The sequence below is a fragment of the Panthera pardus genome, unplaced genomic scaffold, assembly GCF_024362965.1.
Source record: "Panthera pardus isolate Hobbes unplaced genomic scaffold, ASM2436296v1 HiC_scaffold_3, whole genome shotgun sequence".
In the NCBI taxonomy this organism is placed as follows: Eukaryota; Metazoa; Chordata; class Mammalia; order Carnivora; family Felidae; genus Panthera; species Panthera pardus.
This window is the reverse complement of record NW_026526876.1, coordinates 57,486,663-57,508,309: the sequence shown is the minus strand read 5'-3', so window position 1 is coordinate 57,508,309 and position 21,647 is coordinate 57,486,663. Positions and strand designations below refer to the sequence as shown.

At 35.6% G+C, this 21,647-nt stretch overlaps 1 protein-coding gene across 1 annotated transcript in view; it reads left to right on the top strand.

Annotated features, from left to right (window-relative positions):
* The window catches only part of TAOK1 (TAO kinase 1), a 144,642-nt gene that overhangs the window by 73,172 nt on the left and 49,823 nt on the right, over positions 1 to 21,647 (top strand). The window contains exons 3-6 of the mRNA XM_053892655.1: positions 14,934 to 15,005; positions 17,643 to 17,744; positions 18,800 to 18,845; positions 19,390 to 19,486. Coding sequence (XP_053748630.1) covers positions 14,934 to 15,005; positions 17,643 to 17,744; positions 18,800 to 18,845; positions 19,390 to 19,486 — 317 coding nt within the window. The remainder of the gene's footprint in view (positions 1 to 14,933; positions 15,006 to 17,642; positions 17,745 to 18,799; positions 18,846 to 19,389; positions 19,487 to 21,647) is intronic.

Genomic DNA, 21,647 nt, shown 5'->3' with positions numbered 1-21,647 from the left:
AGAGATTACTTAAAAAAAAGGAAGAAGAAGATGCAACATAAAAAGGATAATATATGTATTTGGCTCAGAAAGCCTAAAATACTAATACTAATATTTCTTTATAGAAAATGTGTGCTGACTTCTGACTTATTGGAAGGCATAACAAAGATTCACTGACCTATACTAATTACTGTATGTCTGAGGGAGGGAAACCAGAAAAATGCTGTTTTAGGAAGTCAGGAAACCTAGGTTCAGATTAGGACCACCCATCAGGAAATGCATGGGTACATGCATGAAAGCCTCAAGGAGTCAAGGGCAACTACTCATATCAGGTGTTTTCTTTTCTTCCTTCCTTCCTTCCTTCCTTCCTTCCTTCCTTCCTTCCTTCCTTCTTTCCTTTCCTTTCCTTTCCTTTCCTTTCCTTTCCTTTCCTTTCCTTTCCTTTCCTTTCCTTTCCTTTTTATTTGTTTTGAGAGAGAAAGAGGGTGAGTGGGGCATGGGTAGAAAAAGAGGGAGAGCAAGAATCCCAAGCAGGCTCTGTACAGTCAGCACGGAGCCCGATGGCAAGGCTCCATCCCATGAACCATGAGATCATGACCTGAGCCGAGATCAAGTTTGATGCTTAACCAGACTGAGCCATCCAGTGGCCCCAAAGGAGGTGTTTTCTGTTAAATGTCTTGATGTATAGGAAACATGTACCAGGTAAATGAGCAGTTTGAATATAGCCCAGAATTGAATATTTTTGCCACAGTTACATTTCTAGGTTACTAACGTTCGTATTTCGTGGTATCAAGTAAACCTGTGTATGTGTATATGTTGCATGTGTGTGTACGCATGAATGCATGCTTTGGTTTTTGTTTCCTGTCACTCCTACCCCATGACAGAGCTTAATGTGTGGTGTCTATCTATAGGGTATATAGAGGAAGGACCCTCTCATCAAATTTTTTTTAGATGACTAAAAGTACTTTGTATAATATTTCTGAATTTTCATTAATTGACCATAAGGATCACCTTAAGTCTAAATATACTCTGATTGAGCCAGCTGTGCTGGCTGTCTCATCAGGCAGGTTAATCAAGGGCTGGTATCTTAAGTATTTGAAACCAAGCCAAAGAGTCAGATGTCCAAAAGGACTATCTCTGCATTGCCAGGAAGATAAAAATGTCTCGGGCACCTGCATGGCTCAGTCAGTTAAGCATCCAACCTGAGACAGATCTCAGGTGATGATCTCACAGTTCTTGAGTTTGAGCCCTGAATCAGGAGGCTCTCTGTTGTCAGCAAAGAGTCCACTTCGGATCCTCTGTCCCCCTTTCTCTCTGCCCCTCCCCTGCTCACACTTACTCTCTCTCTGTCTCTCTCAAAAATAAACATTTAAAAAATATTTTCTCTTTTAGTTTCCAGTATCTTAAATATAAGCAGCATGATGTCAGTAGATGGGCTACATTGCACTGGCTTAGGAGCCAACTAACTTGCCAACAAATAGGGCAGACCATGTATGATTCTAGCAAATTCATTTATTTATTTTTTAAGTATTTTCTTTGTTTTAAAAAATGAGATGTAATGTTTACCTCTTTTTTCTAGTGTAAGGTTTTGTGAATATATATTCTTTTAGGAGCTTGGCAAGTTTTATATTTTCAGTGGTTATAGCAAATTGTTTAATGTTAATGAAAGATATAAATATACAAAAAAGATATAGAAAGACTATTTACACTTGGTGGTGATTTCAGATCATTGTTAATTGGTTCATTAAAATGGCTCCCAAGTGGATCTTCACAGTTTTATGGCTTCGAACAAAATGATTAGTTGTATATATTTTTTGTTGTATATATATTATATATACGTATATATATGTATATATATATTAGTTGTATATATATGTATATATGTATGTATATATATTAGTTGTATATATATGTGTATATATATGTATATATATATTAGTTGTATATATATATGTGTTTGTATATATGTATATATATATATATATTAGTTGTATATATTTTTTTCCTTTTTTTTTTTTTTCTCTCTCTCTAAAGCATTATCTTTGTCTTTAGGCCTATAACCAGTTTTGTCTTCACCTTATTCTCAGGCAGTGAGAATAGATGACATGCAGTATTGTACTCTTTTTTTTTTTTTAATTTTTTTTTTTTAACATTTATTTATTATTGAGAGACAGACACAGAGTGTGAGCAGGGGAGGGGACAGAGAGAGGGGGAAACACAGAATCCAAAGCAGGCTCCAGGCTCTGAGCTGTCAGTACAGAGCCTGACGCGGGGCTTGAACTCACAAACTGTGAGATCATGACCTAAGCCGAAATCGGTTGCCCAACCAAGCCACCCAGGCGCCCCAGTATTGTACTCTTTAATTACTTACAGTTCATTTATTTCTGTTCTACATAGCATTTGGTTATGTGTATATACAAACACTTAAAACTTTTCTATTATTTTCTTTTTTTTTTTAATGTTTGTTTTGAGAGAGATAGAGGGAAGGAAGGAGGGAAGGAGAGAGAATCCCAAGCAGGCTCCTTGCTATCAGTGCAGAGCCCAGTGGGAGGGGAGGGGCTCAATCTCAAGAACTGTGAGTTCATGACCTGAGCCAAAATCAAGAGTTGGACACTTAACCAACTGAGCCACTCAGGTGTTCCTCTATTATTATCTTATTCTCTACAAGAAGAATATCCCATCTTCTTTTCAGTTTATTTGTTAATCACTTCAAGGAAAATGTAGAAATTATGTACTCCTCCCTGTATCCTTTTTGTAGGGGCACCTGGGTGGCTCAGTTGGTTAAGCGTCCCAACTTTGGCTCAGGTCATGATCTCATAGTTTGTGAGTTCAAGCCCCACATCGGGTTCTGTGCTGACAGCTCAGAGCCTGGATCCTGCTTCAGATTCTGTGTTTCCTTCTCTCTCTGCTGCTCCCCGACTTGTGCTCTGTCTCTCAAAAATAAACAAATGTAAAAAATATATATATATATGTATATATATAAAATATATATATAAATATATAAAAAAATATATATATATATAATTTTTTTTTTTTAGTATTTATTTATTTATTTTGAGAGAGAGAGAGAGAAAAACCCAAGCAGGCTCTGAGCTGTCAGCACAGAGCCCAATGCAGGGCTCGATCTCACGAACCAGGAAGTCATGACCTGAGCTGAAATCAAGAATCAGGCACTTAACCAACTGAGTCACCCAAATGCACCAAGTAATCTCTATACCCCATGTGGTGCTCAAACTCACCACCCCAAGATCAAGAGTTGTACACTCCACCAACTAAGCCCACCAGGCACCCCACATTTGCATGCATTATAAATCCAGAATTCAGTGTTAACAATTTTTGCTTTAGTCCTATATATTTTAAAGAATCTAAGAGAAAAAATAGTTTTAAAATTTATCCACATATTTACCGTGTTACATACAACATGATTATTTACTTTGGAAATTCCCAAACAGTTTACAAAAGGATGCCCGGAATTAATAGGTGGGTTTAGCAAAGTTGCAGGATACAAGCTCAATATACGAAAACCTATTGTATTTCTGTATGTCTGCAGTGAACAACTGGAACTTGTTTTATTCTAGAAGTACTGTCTGTAATACCCACAAAATGAAATAACTTCAGTTTAAATTCAACAAAAAATGGACAAGATTTGTATTCTGAAAACCATAAAACATTGAAAAAATTCCAAGGAAACCTAAATAACTGAAGAGATATACTGTGTTGATAGATTGGAAGACTAAATAATGTTATGCTGTCAGCTGTTTCCAGATTGATGTATAGATTCAGTGCATTCCCAATAAAAATCCCAGCAGGCTTTTAAAATAGATATTGACAAGCAGATTCTAAAATTTGGGGGAAAGCAAAGGAACTAGAATAGCCAAAGCAATTCTGAAAAAGTGAACAAGTTCAAGAACTCAAACCATCTGATTTCAAAAACCTACAGTAATCAAGATAATATGATATTGTTGAAAGGATAAATTCATAAACAAAACCTAGAGTCCAGACATAGACCCATACAAATGTAGTGAACGGATTCCTGGCAAGGGTGCAATGGCAGATCAATGAAGAAAGGATAGATTTTTCAACAAATAGTGCCAGAGCAATTGGACGTGCATGTGCATAAAAATAAACTTTGACGGACACCTGGCTGACTCAATTGGTGGAGCATGCGACTCTTGATCCCAGGATTGTGAGTTTCAGTCCCATGATGGGTGTAGAGATTACTTAAAAATAAAATCTAGGGGTACCTGAGTGGCTCAGTCAGTTAAGCGTCCAACTTTGGCTCAGGTCATGATCTCACAGTTTTGGGGCTCTGCTTGGACATAGAGCCTGCTTCAGATCCTCTCCACCACCACCCCCAAGCTCTCGCGTCTGTGCTCTCTCTCTCTCAAAAACAAGTAAACATTAAAATAATGATAAAATCTTAAAAGAAAAAGAAAAATAAACTTTGACTTACACCTTACATAAAAATTAATGCAAAATGGATTGTATTCTACATTTAAAGCCTATGAAGCTTCTTAGAATAAAATATAGGAGAAAGTTGTTAACACGAAAAGCATTATCCATCCAAACAGATAAAATTTATAAATTGAGCTTTATCAAAATTAAAAACTTTTGGTTTTTGGAAGATGCTTTTAAGAGATGAAAAGGAAAGCCACAGACTGTCAGAAAGTGTTTTCATGTTACATATATGACAAAGGATTAGTATCCAGAACAAACAGAGAAGACAACTTAATAAAGGTTGTTAAAGCCCCTAATAAACATAGATAAGAAAACAACCTAATAAACGTTGAGCAAAAGTCTAAACAGACACATTACCAAAACAAAACAAAACAAAAAAAAAACAGATGTTTAATAAAAATATAAAAAGAAACTTAACATCATTAGTTTTAAAGGAAATACAAGTTAAGACCACAGTGAGATATCACTGCATGCCTGTTAGAATGACTTAGAAATAAAGATGAGATGAAAGAAATAGAATGCCAAGTACTGGTGAACATGTCAAGCAATTAGAAATCTCATTTATTGCTGGCAGGAATGTAAAATGGTCTAGCCACTGTGGAAAACAGTTTGGCAGATCTTTTTTTTTTTTTTTTTTTAAACGTTTATTTATTTTTGAGACCGAGAGAAACAGAGCATGAGGGGGGGGGCGGGGGGGGGGGCTGTCAGAGACAGAGAGGGAGACACAGAATCCGAAGCAGGCTCCAGGCTCCAAGCTGTCGGCACAGAGCCCGATGCGGGACTTGAACTCACAGACCGTGAGATCATTACCTGAGCCAAAGTTGGATGCTTAACAGACTGAGCCACCCAGGTGCCCCAACAGTTGGCAGTTCTTAAAAAAAAGTTAAACATACTATTGTGTTTAACAATCTCACTCCTAAATATTAATCCATGAGAAATGAAAACTCAAGTTCACACAAAAAACTTTAAATGGGGTGCCTGGGTGACTGAGTTGGTTAAGCCTCTTAACTTTGGTTCTTGTGATTCGTGGGTCTAAGCCCCACATCAGGCTCTCTGCTGTCAGTACAGAGCCCGCTTTGGATCCTCTGTTCCCCTCTCTCTGCCCCCACCTGCTCACTCTCAAAAATAAATAAACATTAAAAATATTTTTAAAAACTATAAATATTTAATGGTAGTTTTGTTGATAATTGCCAAAAATTGTAATCTACTTCACAGTGCATGCCACAAAGAGTGAATTTTACCTGTTTATTAAATGTTCATTAATGTTGATTAAAAAAAAAAAAAACTATGTTATGGGGAAACATAAATGGACTACAGACTATAGCAAATTATCCTTACCTGTATTATAAAGTTTGTTTTTGAGAGACAGAGACAGACATCCATGAGCAGGGGAGGGGCAGAGAGAGAGGAAGACACAGAATTTGAAGCAGGTTCCAGGCTCTGAGCTGTCAGCACAGAGCCCAGTGCAGGGCTCAAACGGACAGACCGTGAGGTCATGACCTGAGTCGAAGTCAGACGCTTAACTGACTGAGCCACCCAGGTGCCCTGAACCTTAACTGTATTATAAATGAATAACATAAACACACAGAAGTGGGTGGGAAAGAAAAGAACCTACTCTTAAATGATTTTGGAAACAGTATTTTGTTGTTGTTGTTGTTGTTGTTGTTGTTGTTTTTAAACAACAGACAGAGACAGAGCATGAACGGGGGAGGGTCAGAGAGAAAGGGAGACACAGAATCTGAAATAGGCTCCAGGCTCTGAGCTGTCAGCACGGAGCCCGATGCAGGGCTCGAACTCACAGACTCTGAGATCATGACCTGAGCCGAAGTCAGATGCTCAACTGACTGAGCCACCCAGGCGCCCCTGGAAACAGTATTTTGGCTGAATAAGACTAAAGGCAAAAGGAACTCTAGTTTCTAGTTTCTCACAGGTGTATGGTTTGGCAATTCTGAAACTATATTGTAGATTTGAATAAGTAAATGTATTATAATATTATAGACAATGAAAACCAGTTTTTTTACTGAGAAAGAAGTTACAAATAAAGGGGGGAGGCTAGGTATAACCTTTTGGCGTTGGATTGGAATTGTGAAGGTATTAGTACTTCTGTCTCACACAACACAGAGGTGTGTGTGTGTGTGTGTGTGTGTGTGTGTGTGTGTGTGTGTGTGATATACATACACACACACACACACACATAATGAAAATTCCTGTTATTAAATGTAACATGACTAAGGGAAATAATTGTTGCAACCAGGATCCACTGATAGATGCAAAAATTAGTGGGTTAAAGTCTGAGGAGGAACAGGATATATGCATAATCTCAAGTATGGTCCCAAAGATATTTATTAATTGAAATGGGAAAATCAGTGGATAAATCTGACAGACTGCCTTAACTAAGTGATCAAGGTTAATATCAACAGTGTTCACTCATGTATCCCGTCTCTTGACATGACACTGAGGACACATCATTTCTGTGTTGTTCTTATTAATCTAATCGTGAGGAAATAAACTCAGTTTGGGCACTGTTAACAAAATAACCAATAGTCTTTCAAAAGTGTCAAAGTCATGAAAGACAAAGAAAGGTTGAGGAATTGTCACAGGCTGAAAGACACTAAGGCAACATGATATCCAAGCAATGTAGGATCCTGAAACAGAAAAAAATGTTTTAGTGGAAAAATTGGTGAACTTCAAATAAAGTCTTAGTTTAGTTAATAGTTAATAACTTGTTAATTTCCTAGTTTTGATAATTGTACTGTACTATGAAAGATACTAACATGGGAAGCAGGGTGAAGGATATATGGTAACTGTACTATTTTTGCAACACTTCTATAAGTCTAATTATTTCAACGTGAAAAAAAATTTTTAAGCTCATTTGTAACCAGAAATTGACTTTTTCTAAAAAAGAAAAGGAAGTTTCTCTTGACTTCAGAGAGATAATGTACGCTTCATAAATAAAAGATTCCAGGTGATAAAATTGGTAGCTAAAGAAACATGTTTATTATTTTTAAGATTGTTATCTTATTTTATGAGTGAGCATGAGCAGGGCAGTGGGTTAGAGGGAGGGAGGGAGAGAGAGACAGAGACAAAGAAAGAATCTTAAGCAGGCTCCAGGCTCAGCACAGAGCCAGATGTGGGGCTCAATTTCATGACGCTGGGATCATGATCTAAGCCAAAATAAAGAGTAGGATGCTTGGGACACCTGGGTGACTCAGTCAGTTAGGCATCTGACCCTTGATTTTGGCTCAGGTCATGATCTCCCAGTTTGTGAGTTTGAGCCCCACATCAGGCTCTTTGTTGGTTTGTGGCAAAGAGCCTGCTGGGATTCTCCCTCACTCTTTGCCCCTGTGATCTCTGTCTCTCTCAGAATAAATAAACTTAACAAAAAAAGAGTATGATGCTCTCAACCAGCTGAGCCACCCAAGGCACCCCTAAAAATTGTAATTTTAAAAGCAAACCAATGGGGGCGCCTGGGTGGCTCAGTGGGTTAAGTGCCCAACTCTTGATTTTGGCTCAGGTCATGATCTCATGGTTTGTGGGGTCGAGCCCTGTGTTAGGCTCTGCTGACAGAGTGGAGCCTACTTAGGATTCTCTCTCTCCTCTCTCTGCCCCTCCCCTGCTCATGCTGAGCTCGCACACTCGCTCTCTCAAATAATAACAAATAAACAAATAAATAAAAGCAAACCAATGAACTACCACTCTAAAGCCATAATAAAACATCTCTAAGAATTCCTTTCTTAATCTGTAGGGGAAAAACTCCATTCACATTCTTTATTTCTTCTTCCTATTAAAATTGCTTATTTTCCCCTCAAGCAACAAATGTTACATAGATGTTTAACATTTTGACAGTTATTATGGATTTAATTTTTTTTAATGGGCACCTTTGGAATAAAATCACAATTTAAAATATTATTCCCCTAGAGAAAATTTGTTTCAAATTCTTAACAATTTGAACTTTTTTTTTTTTTTTTTAATTTTTTTAATGTTTTTATTTATTTTTGCGACAGAGAGAGACAGAGCATGAGCAGGGGAGGGGCAGAGAGAAACGGAGACACAGAATCGGAAGCAGGCTCCAGGCTCTGAGCTGTCAGCACAGAGCCCGATGCGGGGCTCGAACCCACAGACTGTGAGATTATGACCTGAGCCGAAGTAGGACACTTAACCGACTGAGCCACCCAGGCGCCCCAACAATTTGAACTTTTGATTTATATCCCATTTGTAAGTTGGACACAAAAAGAGTAAAGAATAAAAACTCCATCTGTAATTTCACTACCCAAGGACAGCTATTATTAACAGTTAGGTATATATCCTTGAAGAATCTTGTTATGTACACATGTCGTAAGTGTGCATTTGATGTTGATCACATTTGTTTACTTTCCAGATTGGACACTAGTTGAAGGAAGAGGGACCTAGAAAACAGATTATTTCAAAAACAAGACTTTTTTTGTATTATAGTTTTGTCTGTATTTATGCTTGTTCCTCCATATACACTAGTGTGGAGAAATACAGAACAGAGGAAAAATATACATAGAATCTTAGAATTGGGCCCAATAAAAGAACCACACTGAGAAAACCCTGACTTGTAGACATTCAGTGTGCCAGTAGTATTTTTTAAATTGACTGTTTTTATTGAGTACAATTTATGTACATAAATATACAGATATTAAATGTATATAGTTTGATGAAATTAGACAAATTATGCCCCTATACAATCAACAATTCAAGATATAGAATGGTGACAGTTGTGGGGAATAGAATGGAAGAGATAGAGGATGGAATGATCCTTATTTGAATTCACCTCTTTGGGTAATAAATGCTTTACATATTTAAAAATTAAAATTTACTCAGTATGTGGGGGGGGCATGTCACTGAAATCAAAGGAAAACAGGAACAATGAATCCAACTGTATTTCAGGTATAACCACATTGGAGGACAGAATAGAACTAATACAAGTAATTTTTGTACACAGTATTTTAACTACATACCCTCAGTCTTGGGAAAAGGAAACTGGAGACAAATTTTCAACTCTTAATACATTTCTTACATATTCAGATGGATGTGACAGTTCTGAAACTATGTGTTAAAGGATTGAGCAGTGAATAATATTGATATTATTTAAAATTTTTTTAACGTTTATTTTTGAGAGAGAGAGAGAGAGCGCGCACTTGGGAGCTGGGAAGGGGCAGAGAGAGGAAGACAGGATCTGAAGCAGGCTCCAAGCTGTGAGCATAGAGCTCAAGGTGGGGCTTGAACTCACAACCCTGAGATCATGAAGAGTCAGCCACTTAACAGACTGAGCCACCGAGGGGCCCCAATATTGATGTTATTTAGAGTCAGGATCCTAACTTTGAAAGAAGAGAGAAATATGGAATCAGGGAAAGTAAGGAAGAACCCTGTGGGATTTGATAGGATATATCTTCTTTGTCTGTCTGTCTGTCTCTATCTACCTACCTACCTACCTACCTACCTACTTACCTACCTACCTATCTACCTATCTACCTATCTGCCTATCTGCTGCAAGAAGGTCACCGCAGTGATACCTCAGTACCAGAGAATATTTGGATCTTGAATTCCTCACTAAACCGAGCAAGAGCTCCTTGGAGTAATGGCTCATTCTGTTTCAGGGATAGAACATTAAAAGATAAGCCTTAGGAAATCTTGTGCCAGAAAGTTAAAAAGTGCTTTAGAAAAAAAAAAGATGGGTCCTGGCAAAAGGACATGAAACCAGAGTGAGGGAGCTCCCACTGGCCAAATCTGGAATTATTTGAGCATCAATATAAAATGGTAATGGATTGGGGTACCTGGGTGGCTCAGTCGGTTAAGCAACTGACTTCAGCTCAAGTCATGATCTTGCAGTTTGTGGGTTCAAACCCAGCAGCAGGCTCTGTGCTTACAGCTCAGAGCCTGAAACCTGCTTCGGATTCTGTCTCCCTCTCTTTACCACTTGCCTGCTCACTCTGTATCTCTCTCTCTCTCTCTCTCTCTCTCTCTCAATAGTAAATAAACATTAAAAAAAAAATTGTAATGGTAATCAATTATAGCCTATTGAATAAAAATAGGAATCCATCATTTCCATGACTGATAATAGATGGATGAATAAAAAGGGAGGGCTTTTCCCTATGTGTCTCTCTCAAAAATAAACATTAAAAATTAAAAAAAAAAAAAAAGGAGGGCTTTTCCTTATAACAGAATGCTGACTGTTAAATGTGAAGAGAATGGTAGAGTTGGAAAAAATCAACATTTTGTAATCATCATAATGAAGATTGTTTGGGGCTAGAAACTTCAGTGGTTGGTAATCTAGGGGAAAAGTTTTTGGAGCAGGATGTTTACGTGATTTAAAAGTATCTCTCCATGGTGGTGCCTGGGTGGCTCAGTAGGTTAAGCCTTTGACTTTTGATTTTGGCTCAGATCATGATCCCACAGCGGGCCCCTCCCTGACAGTGCAGAACCTGCTTGGGATTCTCTCTCTGCCCCTCCCCTGCTTGTGCTCAGTCTCTTAAAATAAATAAATAAACTTAAAAAAAATATCTCTTCACAAATTCCTTGTTAGATACAAGGTAGAAAATAGTAACTCTAACTGTATACATTGGAAAAGAAGAGACAGTGCTTGAGTGGGTTATAAAAATTAGTAACATCAAGGAGGAACAGACAGACCTTGTATACCTACACTGAAAAGGACACGATATTACTCTTGCAGTATTTTGGCCAAGGACGTATAACCAGAATCTAATCTTGAAGAAATGCCAGACAAGCACAAATTTAATAACATTCTATAAAATATCACTGCATATTTTTAAAAAAATGACAGTGTCATAAAAGACAAAGGTTGAGGAATTGTTCTAGATTAGAGGAGACTAATAAGGCATGATGAGGAAGCACAACATGTGGTCCCAAAGGAGAGAAAAACATTTGTAGACATTACATATTTTTATTTTTAGACATAATAGGCAAAGGATCTCATTTTGTCATTTAATTTTAATGTAATCATTACTAATAAGTTTGGATTTTAATAAATTATACTCATTTTTTTAATTTACTATTTTATTTAAGAAACTTTTTTAACATTTATTATTGAGAGACAGACACGGAGCGTGAGCAGGGGAGGGGCAGAGAGAGAGGGAGACACAGAATGCAAAGCAGGTTCCAGGCTCTGAGCTGTCAACACAGAGCCCGATGCGGGGCTCAAACTCAGAAACCACAAGATCATGATCTGAGCCGAAGTTGGATGATTGAGTGAGCCACCCAGTAGCCCCTTTAATTTACTATTATAAAATATCTTAACATTGCAGAAGATTTTGCAGTTACAGTAAAGAGTTTTTCCCTGTAATTTTCTTTTTTTTTTAATTTAAAAAAATTTTTTAACATTCATTTTTGAGAGTGAGAGAGAGCATGAGCAGGGGAGGGGCAGAGAGAGAGGGAGACACAGAATCCGAAGCAGGCTCCAGGCTCTGAGCTGTCGGCACAGGGCCCGACACGGGGCTTGAACTCACGGAGTGTGAGATCATGACCTGAGCCGAAGTCAGACGCTTAACCCACTGACCCACCCAAGCGCCCCTTTCCATGTAATTTTCACCCATTTCTCTTAATGTTAACATGTTATATAATGTTTTATCAACATTACCTTTATCACAACTAAGAAATCAATATTGATCAAATGATACCATAAACCACATACTCAGAGTTTTCCAGTTTTTAAGACTACTGTCTCTTCTGTTTTTAGAATCTGATCCAGAATATTGATTTGCATTTGGTATACCCTCTTTTATTTTTTAATGTTTACTTATTTTTGAGAGAGAGAAAGAGAACAAGCAGGGGAGGAGCAAAGAGACAGGGAGACATAGAATCTGAAGCAGGCTCCAGGCTCTGAGCTGTCAGCACACAGCCCATTGTGGGGCTTGAACCATGAACTATGAGATCATGACCTGAGCTGAAGTCATATGTTCAACCTACTGAGCCATCTAAGCGCCCCTAGTATACCCACTTTTAAATCAAGCTTTATCTTAGGTTAATTAAAAAGTGCAGCTGTTTAATGCAAAACAGTGAGATTGGATCCTTCATACCATATGTAAAAATTCAAAATGGATCAAAGAGGGGCGCCTGGGTCGCTCAGTCGGTTAAGCATCTGACTTCGGCTCAGGTCATGATCTCGCGGTCTGTGAGTTCTAGCCCCGTGTCGCGCTCTGTGCTGACAGCTCAGAGCCTGGAGCCTGTTTCAGATTCTGTGTCTCCCTCTCTCTCTGACCCTCCCCCATTCATGCTCTCTTTCTGTCTCAAAAATAAAAAATAAACCTCGAAAAAAAATTTTTTTTCAAAATGGATCAAAGACCTATATGTAATAGTTAAAACTATAACACTTTAGAAGAAAACATAGGGGTGAATCTGCACAATCTTGGTTTTTGGCAAAGGATTCTTAGATATGACACCAAAAGCATGAGCGACAAAAAAAAGTAGATACAGCCGTCTGGGTGGCTCAGTCAGTTAAGCGTCTTGACTTCAGCTCAGGTCATGATCTCATGGTTCATGGGTTCAAGTCCCACATTGAGCTCTTTGCTGTCTACACAGAGTCCACTTCCTATTCTCTGTCCCCCTCTGTCTCTCCCCTGCTCACATTCTCTCTTTCAAAAATAAATAAAACATTAAAAAAATGTTTTAAATACAAAAAACTGAACTTCATCAAAATAAAAAAAACTTCTGTGTTTCAAAACTTTGAAAGACAATCTACAGAACAGGAGAAAATATTTTTAAATCACATATCTGATAAGGGATTTGTCTAGAATATAAAGAACTGTTATAACTCAGTCATGAAAAGACAATTTAAAAATGGGTAAAGGATCTGAATTAACATTTCTCCAAAGAAGATACGCAAATGGCCACGAAGCACAAAAAATGATGCTTAACAGCATTAGTCATGAATCTTGAAAACATTATGCTAAATGAAAGGAGCAAACACAAAAGACCACATATAGTTCCATTAAAAAAATTTAAAAAAATTTTTTTAATGTTTATTTTTGAGAGAGAGAGAGAGAGAGAGACATGGAATCCGAAGCAGGCTCCAGGCTCCCAGATGTCAGCACAGAGCCCAATGCAGGGCTTGAACTTAGGAATCATGAGATCATGACCTGAGCCGAAGTTGGACACTTAATCGACTGAGCCACCAGGCGTCCCCCAAACAGTGTCTTTTTTTAAAAAGTTTTTAAAGCAATGCTGTAGAGGTATAATTTACATACGTGCTATTTATTTTTTTAACAAGTTTTGAGGCATGAATTACGTACCATAAGTTCACCAACTTTAATTGTGCATTCCAATGATTTTAGTAAATAGGAGTTATAGCTGTCATCATAATTAATTTTAGAGTATTTTGACCTTTTGGAATTTATTAAAGTCTAAACTGAAGATCATTTCTTCCACAGGTGATTTGAGATGGTCTTGACCCTTTTATGAACTCAATACTGTGTGTGTGTGTATATACATATAGTAAGAGTTTGGCCTTCCTTTCCAAGAGTTAAAAATTGTATTTCTGTTACATTTTTATTACTTTTTTCAGAAGTTCCATAAGAATGGTAAATAATTGTGATATCATTGTAGCATTCTTAATTCTGATTAGCAGTTGTTTACAATAGACATGATTTGTCATGTTGAGGAATTACCTTTCTCATCTGGGTTTTCTAGGAATTTTACCTTTCCTGCAGCTGAGTACATTTAGCATTCGGCCTTTCCTGCATTTCTAGCATTTATTGAGCATTTACATGATATTTTTCCCCTTTAACTTAAAAAAAATTGAAATGATGAAGTGTTTTCCTATTATCAGAGTCTTTTTCATTTATATGATTGTAGTATATTTTATCCAAATGAAAATTTCTTTTAATGCCATGTAATATTTGGTTTTTAAATTTTATTTAGAGCTTTTATCTATATTTTCAAACAAAATTGGTACTCTATTTTGTGCTATTTGTGAGGTTTTAGTTATTGGGTTATACTGCCTTCATAAAACTAATGGGATATCTTTTCCTTTGTTCCCACTTATATCTTGGAAAGTTCCGCTGGTAAAACTATTTTCCACTTAAGGCTATTTTAAAGATAATTAATTGGTATTCAATCTGCCACCATTGTTTTTTTTTTACATTTTTTCTTTAGATCAGTTTTATTAATTCTTACCTAGAAAACTGTCCATTTCATTGAGATTTCAAAATCGATTAGCATAGATTTACATATACTAACTAGTCTTGTTTTCTTTCTGTTTATAGTACTATTAAAATTTCTATATTTTTTCTCTCAAGTAGATCACTAAAAATAAACTTGCTTTATTTTTCTTTCCAAAGTATGAGCTCCTGGATAATTTGATAAGTTTTCATATATATTTATTATTTTTTTAAGGTATTTGAAAGCACTTTTGATGTCCTTTTTGACATGATAGCTTATAAATGCTTTTATGCTCAGAGAGATAAATAATTGCCCAGATTTATTGTTTTCATTTTCACAACGGTCCTTTATTTTTTTAGGCACGAGATGTGCGCACCAATGAAGTGGTGGCTATCAAGAAAATGTCTTATAGTGGGAAGCAGTCTACTGAGGTGGGTGAAATATATACATTCTTACTGGTATGTTAGAGAATGACATACTGGTTTAAATTAGGGGTAGATGGGAATTCTTTCAAAAACGTAAAATGTACTTAAAAGTGTAGAAATACTGTCTATCGCAGTGAATTTTCTTTCAGAAACTAAATATACCCATTAAAATTGTGCCTAGAGCCTTAAACAGGACATTTGTGGCATGCCAAAAGCCTTCCAGCTTGTGTCCCTTGCTTTTAATTTTTTAGTATATGTGCTGCTGAAGTGAGCTTATTACTTTTTTAAACTGTGGTTTAATACATAACTCTATCATAGAGAAATTACCAGTTTCTGAGGAGGTAAACTAGAGTAAGATACATTTAACAATAAATTATATTGAGTATAATTTTTTAGTGGTTTAGAAATTGTGTAAGACTTATTTTAAACAAACTTTAATAATCAACAGGCAGTATAGTCTGAAAAATGGGCAGTGTGTAATAATTTGAGAAACAAAAAATAAAATTACTGATTCTACATTGATACCACTTTAGTTCTCTATTACTCAATTAGTTCTTGTCAGATTGTATTTATTCTATTTATTATATGAATTCATTTTATAACATGTAGTTTTTTAAATACAGAATCTTTAGGCTTTAATTTTTAAATTTAGTTATTGTAATTGCGATAAAATACATTTAACAAAATTTAACATTGTAACCATTTTTAAATGTACAGTTCAGTGGCATTGAAGACATTCACATTGTCATGCAGTCATCATGGCCATTCTTCTCCAGAACTCTTTTCATCTTGGAAAACTGAAATTCTGTACCCACGAAACAATAATTCCCCATTCTCTCCTTCCCTTGGAAATCATTACTCTACTTTCTGTCTCTAGGAATTTGACTACTTTAGGTGTCTCACATAAGTGAAATCATGCAGTATTTGCCCTTTTGTGAGTGGCTTATTTCACTTAACATAACGTTCTCAAAGTTAATCCTTGTTATAATATGTGTCAGAATTGCTTCCTTTTTAAGGTTGGATAGTTGTCTATATGTGTGTATAAACGACCACATTTTGTTTATCCATCCATTCATTTGTCAGTGGAAACTTAGGTTGCTTCCACCACTTAGTTATTGTGCTGCTGTGAACCTGGATATACAAATACTTCTGTGAATCTCTGCTTTCCGTAATTTCAGATGTATGCCCAGAGGTGGAATTGCTGGGTTAGTCTTCACTTTTTAAACATTTTGGTTTTCTATACCTTTGGAATCTCTATTTTATGGTAAATCAGGGTTTTGTGAAGATCATACAATGGGTGTGGTAACACTACTGATTATTTCATTCTTCCATTATTTTGATACCAAAAAAAAATCTTCTAAAAATTCCTAAAACTCCTAAAAAAATTCCATTTCTTATAAGTTCAGTCTAATTTTATTTGCCGTTTCTATAGCACAACTTCAGAAATAGTTTTCACAGCAGACCGGTACTGTGTTGGAGTCTGTTTGATTAGTTACACCTAGAAGAAAGAATCATTTTAGTGTATCATCTTTTCACATCTAATACTCCTTCAAGAATGTTAGGAATAGTCCTCATGAAAGTCTTTTCTCCGTTTACAAATACAGGCTTTGTTGTGTTCTGAATTTGTGTTCCAGAGCATTCAAATATGAAATTTAAAGCCCATGAAATATTTTCTGAATTGAAGATCTTGTATCATACACATTTTATATAAAACACTGTACATATTTCACTGTATTTTGTTGAGGACTTGTGAAATAAAATAGGAAATACATGATCTTAAATTTTAGTACAAAACATTCCTTAAAGTTTTCTATTATGCTAGTTTCCCTGCCTTAAGAAATGTGGCCTGTTAGTGGAAAACCTTGAACAAGAGCCAAAAGCAGATTCCTAGTTTCCTTCCCACATCTACTAAACCCTTAGATTCTTTGATTTTTGGACCCAAGGACCTGTTTTTTCAGAGTTGTCTGGTTGCTTCTTAAGAGTAAGTATGTTTAGGATATGATGAAAGTGTCTAAGGTTGTCTTGGAGTAGCTTATGTCCAAAGATTTATCTGTATTTCCTCATAGCTGTCAATGAAGAAGGCTCTTAAGTAAAATTTGTAAGAAAATGTTTTCATACAGCTTGCTTTTTCTGTGAACATTCCTACATAATAACAATTGTTTGCTAGCATTTAGCAAGTATACATTTAGGAATTTAAATAGAACAGTAATTATTTGAGTTTTAAAAACAAACAATCTTAGTATTTGGTACAAGACATAAGCCAGAAACAGAATAGATCACCTTTATGAGATGTAAATTATATGTTAGTAAAGCTGCAAATAAGAAAGGGGAAGCTGAACTGAAGAAAAATCACTAAATATAGCATGTAATTTTTATCAACATCCTTGGTGTGTGGTTGTAAAATTTTAATGATACTCATTGATGATAAATTTGTTCTACCTTGAATAAAATACTTTTATAAATTATATAGAGTTTAAAGTATATAAGTGTGATTTCTTTTAAATTTGTTAGTTTGATATTTAAATATTACAAATAAAGCATTAACCCTGCTTACTCTAGTTATTCCTTTTTTTCTTATATAGCTTTCTAAAGGAAAGCAACTTTTCATAATTCTTTCTTTTATTCCTTTTTTTCTCCCCACAGAAATGGCAGGATATTATTAAGGAAGTCAAGTTTCTACAAAGAATAAAACATCCCAACAGTATAGAATACAAAGGCTGCTATTTACGTGAGCACACAGCATGGGTAGGTGTTTTCTCCCCTTGCTATAATTTAGTTGGTTTTGGTTTAGAATTAATTAATTCAAGAATGTTTCAAAATGGTTGTGTAAAGCCATGCAAAAACACCTTGAAATGTTAGTTCATTCTGAGAGAGGAAGAGCAGCTTTTCTTAGAACTCCTTGGCGATACGAGATAATAGAACTTTTGCAAGTTTACTACAGAGATTTAACTGACTTTTATGTGCATGGTAAACTGCTCTCTGACATTTTTTAGTAGCATCATTTTTCAAATGGTTTATCAAACATTGTAAAAACAATCCTATTATTCAGTGATGAAAGTTAGCATACCTTTTTGACATAAATATATTGTAATCTATTTAACCGCAAAGATCTTGGTGAAGTCTTAGTGACTCTTGGTGAAGTATGAACTGATTATAATTCCTTGGCTGAATAATACTAACTGTAGAGAATTGAGACACTTTATTACAAAGGGTAGAGATTAATTTTGTCTTGTTACCATTGAGGTGACAAAGTAGTAATCTAGCAGTGATATAGGCATAGTAACTGCATTTTTAAAGAGGAAAAGGCCACATTTTCTTTTAACAGAAATGATCCCCAAGGGTAATAATAGGGCCTACCTTATAAGGTGGTTGTGAGGATTAAATTAGTTAATGTACATAAGATACTTGACCCACAGGAGGTGCTCTGCGTTTGCTTTAAAGAAACATTTAAACTGTAACCTAAACTTTGTGCATATAGATCCAGAGGACAGTTTTCCATTTCCTAACAGTAATTCCTAACAAGTAACTATATTCCTTTATAGTTTTAGTTAGTAAGTATGAATGAAATACACATCTTATACATGTAATTATATGTTGGCATAAAAAAATTAATGTATCATTGGCTTAACTCTATCATTTAACAAATTGTTAAATGTATAAATATTTTTTTTTTCAGGTAAATGATGACTAGTGTGTGTTTGACATCAAACCATGTTCTTGATCTCCTTGGTGAATTTATTTTATCTCGAATAGAATCTTTTTACTAATTTAATGCTTTTATAATTTTTCTTCCTATGTAGCTGGTAATGGAATATTGCTTAGGATCTGCTTCAGATTTACTGGAAGGTAGGTTTCCTTTAATTATTAAGGGTAAAAATTATTAACAAAATAAAATGAGAATTCCGTATGATTTTCTTAAATACTATAAAAGCTTTCCACAAAGAGTAAGAACCTTAGCCTTTTGTAGGTTCTTAGCATGGTATGCACTATTCTGTAGTAGCAAAACTAGGTGAGTTTTCTTACATTATGACTTTGTAACAAGCATTTTTCTTCCTTCTTTGTCATTTAGCTTAATCTGTTCCTTCTGTTCAGAATGAAGATGTGTGAGAATAAAGGGAGAACTTCTCTTCTGTTACTTTTGTTTTTATAATCAACTAATTCTTACATGTTGTTAGCTTAGGGGAAAATTGGCTGTGAACTATTTACTTAACAGCTAAGCACAACTGTAATACTAATTATAAAGTTCAATAGCCTTGTTTTATTGTCTTGGGAAGTAAATCTTCTTGTTAAATGTTAGTTTTCAAAAATAGCCACATATATTAGTATGTTTATCTTTTTGAACAAAAATATTCTGTATAGTAATTATTTTCCAATAAATTCTTATTTTAAGTTCACAAAAAGCCATTACAAGAAGTGGAAATAGCAGCAATTACACATGGTGCTCTCCAGGGATTAGCCTACTTACATTCTCATACCATGATCCATAGGTAAGCACTTTGAAAATTATTATGTATTAGCAGCAAATGGCTTATTGCGTTTATCAACCCTGGAACTTATTAACCCTGTAAATTGTGTTGGTTGTAGCCAAATAAAAGCATTTCAGAATCTTAAAAACATGTTTTTTAGGTTGTCCTACAAACATTTGATCTCCCTTTAGGTTTATTTTTATCTTTGTCTGCATGTGTTACTGGGTTTTCGGACATATGTGCACTTTATAGATTGTGGTAGGAATTTAATTGTAGCATCATTTAATTTGTAAAATGGAAAAGACATTGGGGATTATATAGTCTTACCTTTTTTGATTTTACAAATAAAGGAATTGAAGCCCCAATTCGTGACTACTTTTTCCGAAGTGCTTACAAAGCCAAATAAACTAGACTAGAACTAAATCTAGGTGTTTTGTCCTTCCAGTAACTGATAATGCTAGAGTTGTGCCATTGATCCCACAACATAGACTGAACACTCTTTATGTTGTTGAGCGTTAATCCTTGATAATCCATAATCATGGGTAATACTTTAAGATTAAACGAACTATTTTAGGGCAGTCTGGGTGGCTCAGTCAGTTAAGTATCTGACTCTTTTGGCCCAGGTCATGATCCCACGGTTCGTGGCATCCACCTTCGTGTCAGGCTCGAGCTTCCATCGTACCACCGGGCTTGTGCTGGCACTGGGGAGTCTGCTTGGGATTGTTTGTCACCTCTCTTTCTGTCCTTCTATCCACTCACATGCTGTCTCACTCTTGCTGTCTCAAAAAAAAAAAAACAAAAACTGAACTTTTATAATGTATTTTTAGCATTGATTTAGGTTTTGTCTATTTTAGAAGGAAACTAGCTTTTTTTTTTCATATATGTGAGCCAGGCAATACATATTAAACTATATAGTAGAGTCACTGTGAGTTAAATGGCTTACCATTTTTTGGATGAGGATAGTAAGGTCCAAGAGAAATCCACATGCTAATAAATAAGTGAATGGAAGAGTTGGAATTAGAAACTAAGGTCTTATCAACATCAAAGTACCTCTCCTCTTTCAAAAAACAAGTGGAAGGATGGTGTACTGGGGTGGCTCAGTTGGTTAAGTGTCCAACTCTTGATTTTGGCTCAGGTTATGATCTTCAAGTTCTTGGGATCCGAGCCCCATGTCCTGACAGCATAGAGCCTGCTTGGGATTCTCCTTCACCTCTGTCTCTCTGCCCATCCCCTGCGTGTGCATGCTATCTCAAAAATAAATAAATAAACTTTAGGGGCGTCTGGGTGGCTCAGTCGGTTGGGCATCCGACTTCAGCTCAGGTCACGATCTCGCGGTCTGTGAGTTCGAGCCCCGTGTCAGGCTCTGGGCTGATGGCTCAGAGCCTGGAGCCTGCTTCCGATTCTGTGTCTCTCTCTCTGCCCCTCCCCGTTCATGCTCTGTCTCTCTCTGTCTCAAAAATAAATAAACGTTAAAAAAATAAATAAATAAATAAATAAATAAATAAACTTTAAAAAATAAAAAATAAGTGGAAGGAAAAAGATTTATTTAATATTATATCCATTACAATACTATAGTAAGAATTGACAAGTGCTTGGAATTTTTTTTGAAAGGTTAAATGTATGTTATGGTGCCAGTTGGACATATAATCCCATTATATAAATACTCATAATTTTCTTATTTTGCATGAACAGTATGTTTGCTGACTTTAAAAAGTAAGCTTGGAAATAAATTTGAGATCATTGGATACAATATTATCTGTGTGCTTCAGTTTTCATTTCATGTTTAGTTAGGAGAACTATGCTAAGGTTTGGAAATGAGAATAACCTTTAAAAAAATTTCGGGTATGAAATTTCTCTTTCTTTCTTTCATTAAATGGTGTACTCAAATTATATTATTATATTATATTATATTATATTATATTATACTATACTGTACTATACTATACTATATATGTATAGTATATATTATTATGGAGTGGTCAGCTAATTAAATTCCATTTTTAAAACCACTATTTGCAACAATAAACGGGAACTCAAATATAAACTATGCTCTAATTACTTGATTTTTCTGTCTTGTTTTTACTGCCATTTTGTGTTCTCTTTTAGAAAATTGTTACTGTATATTTATATTACTTCCGTATTTCTTGTTTTCTAATGTGGATCTTACATCTCCTTGTCCTAA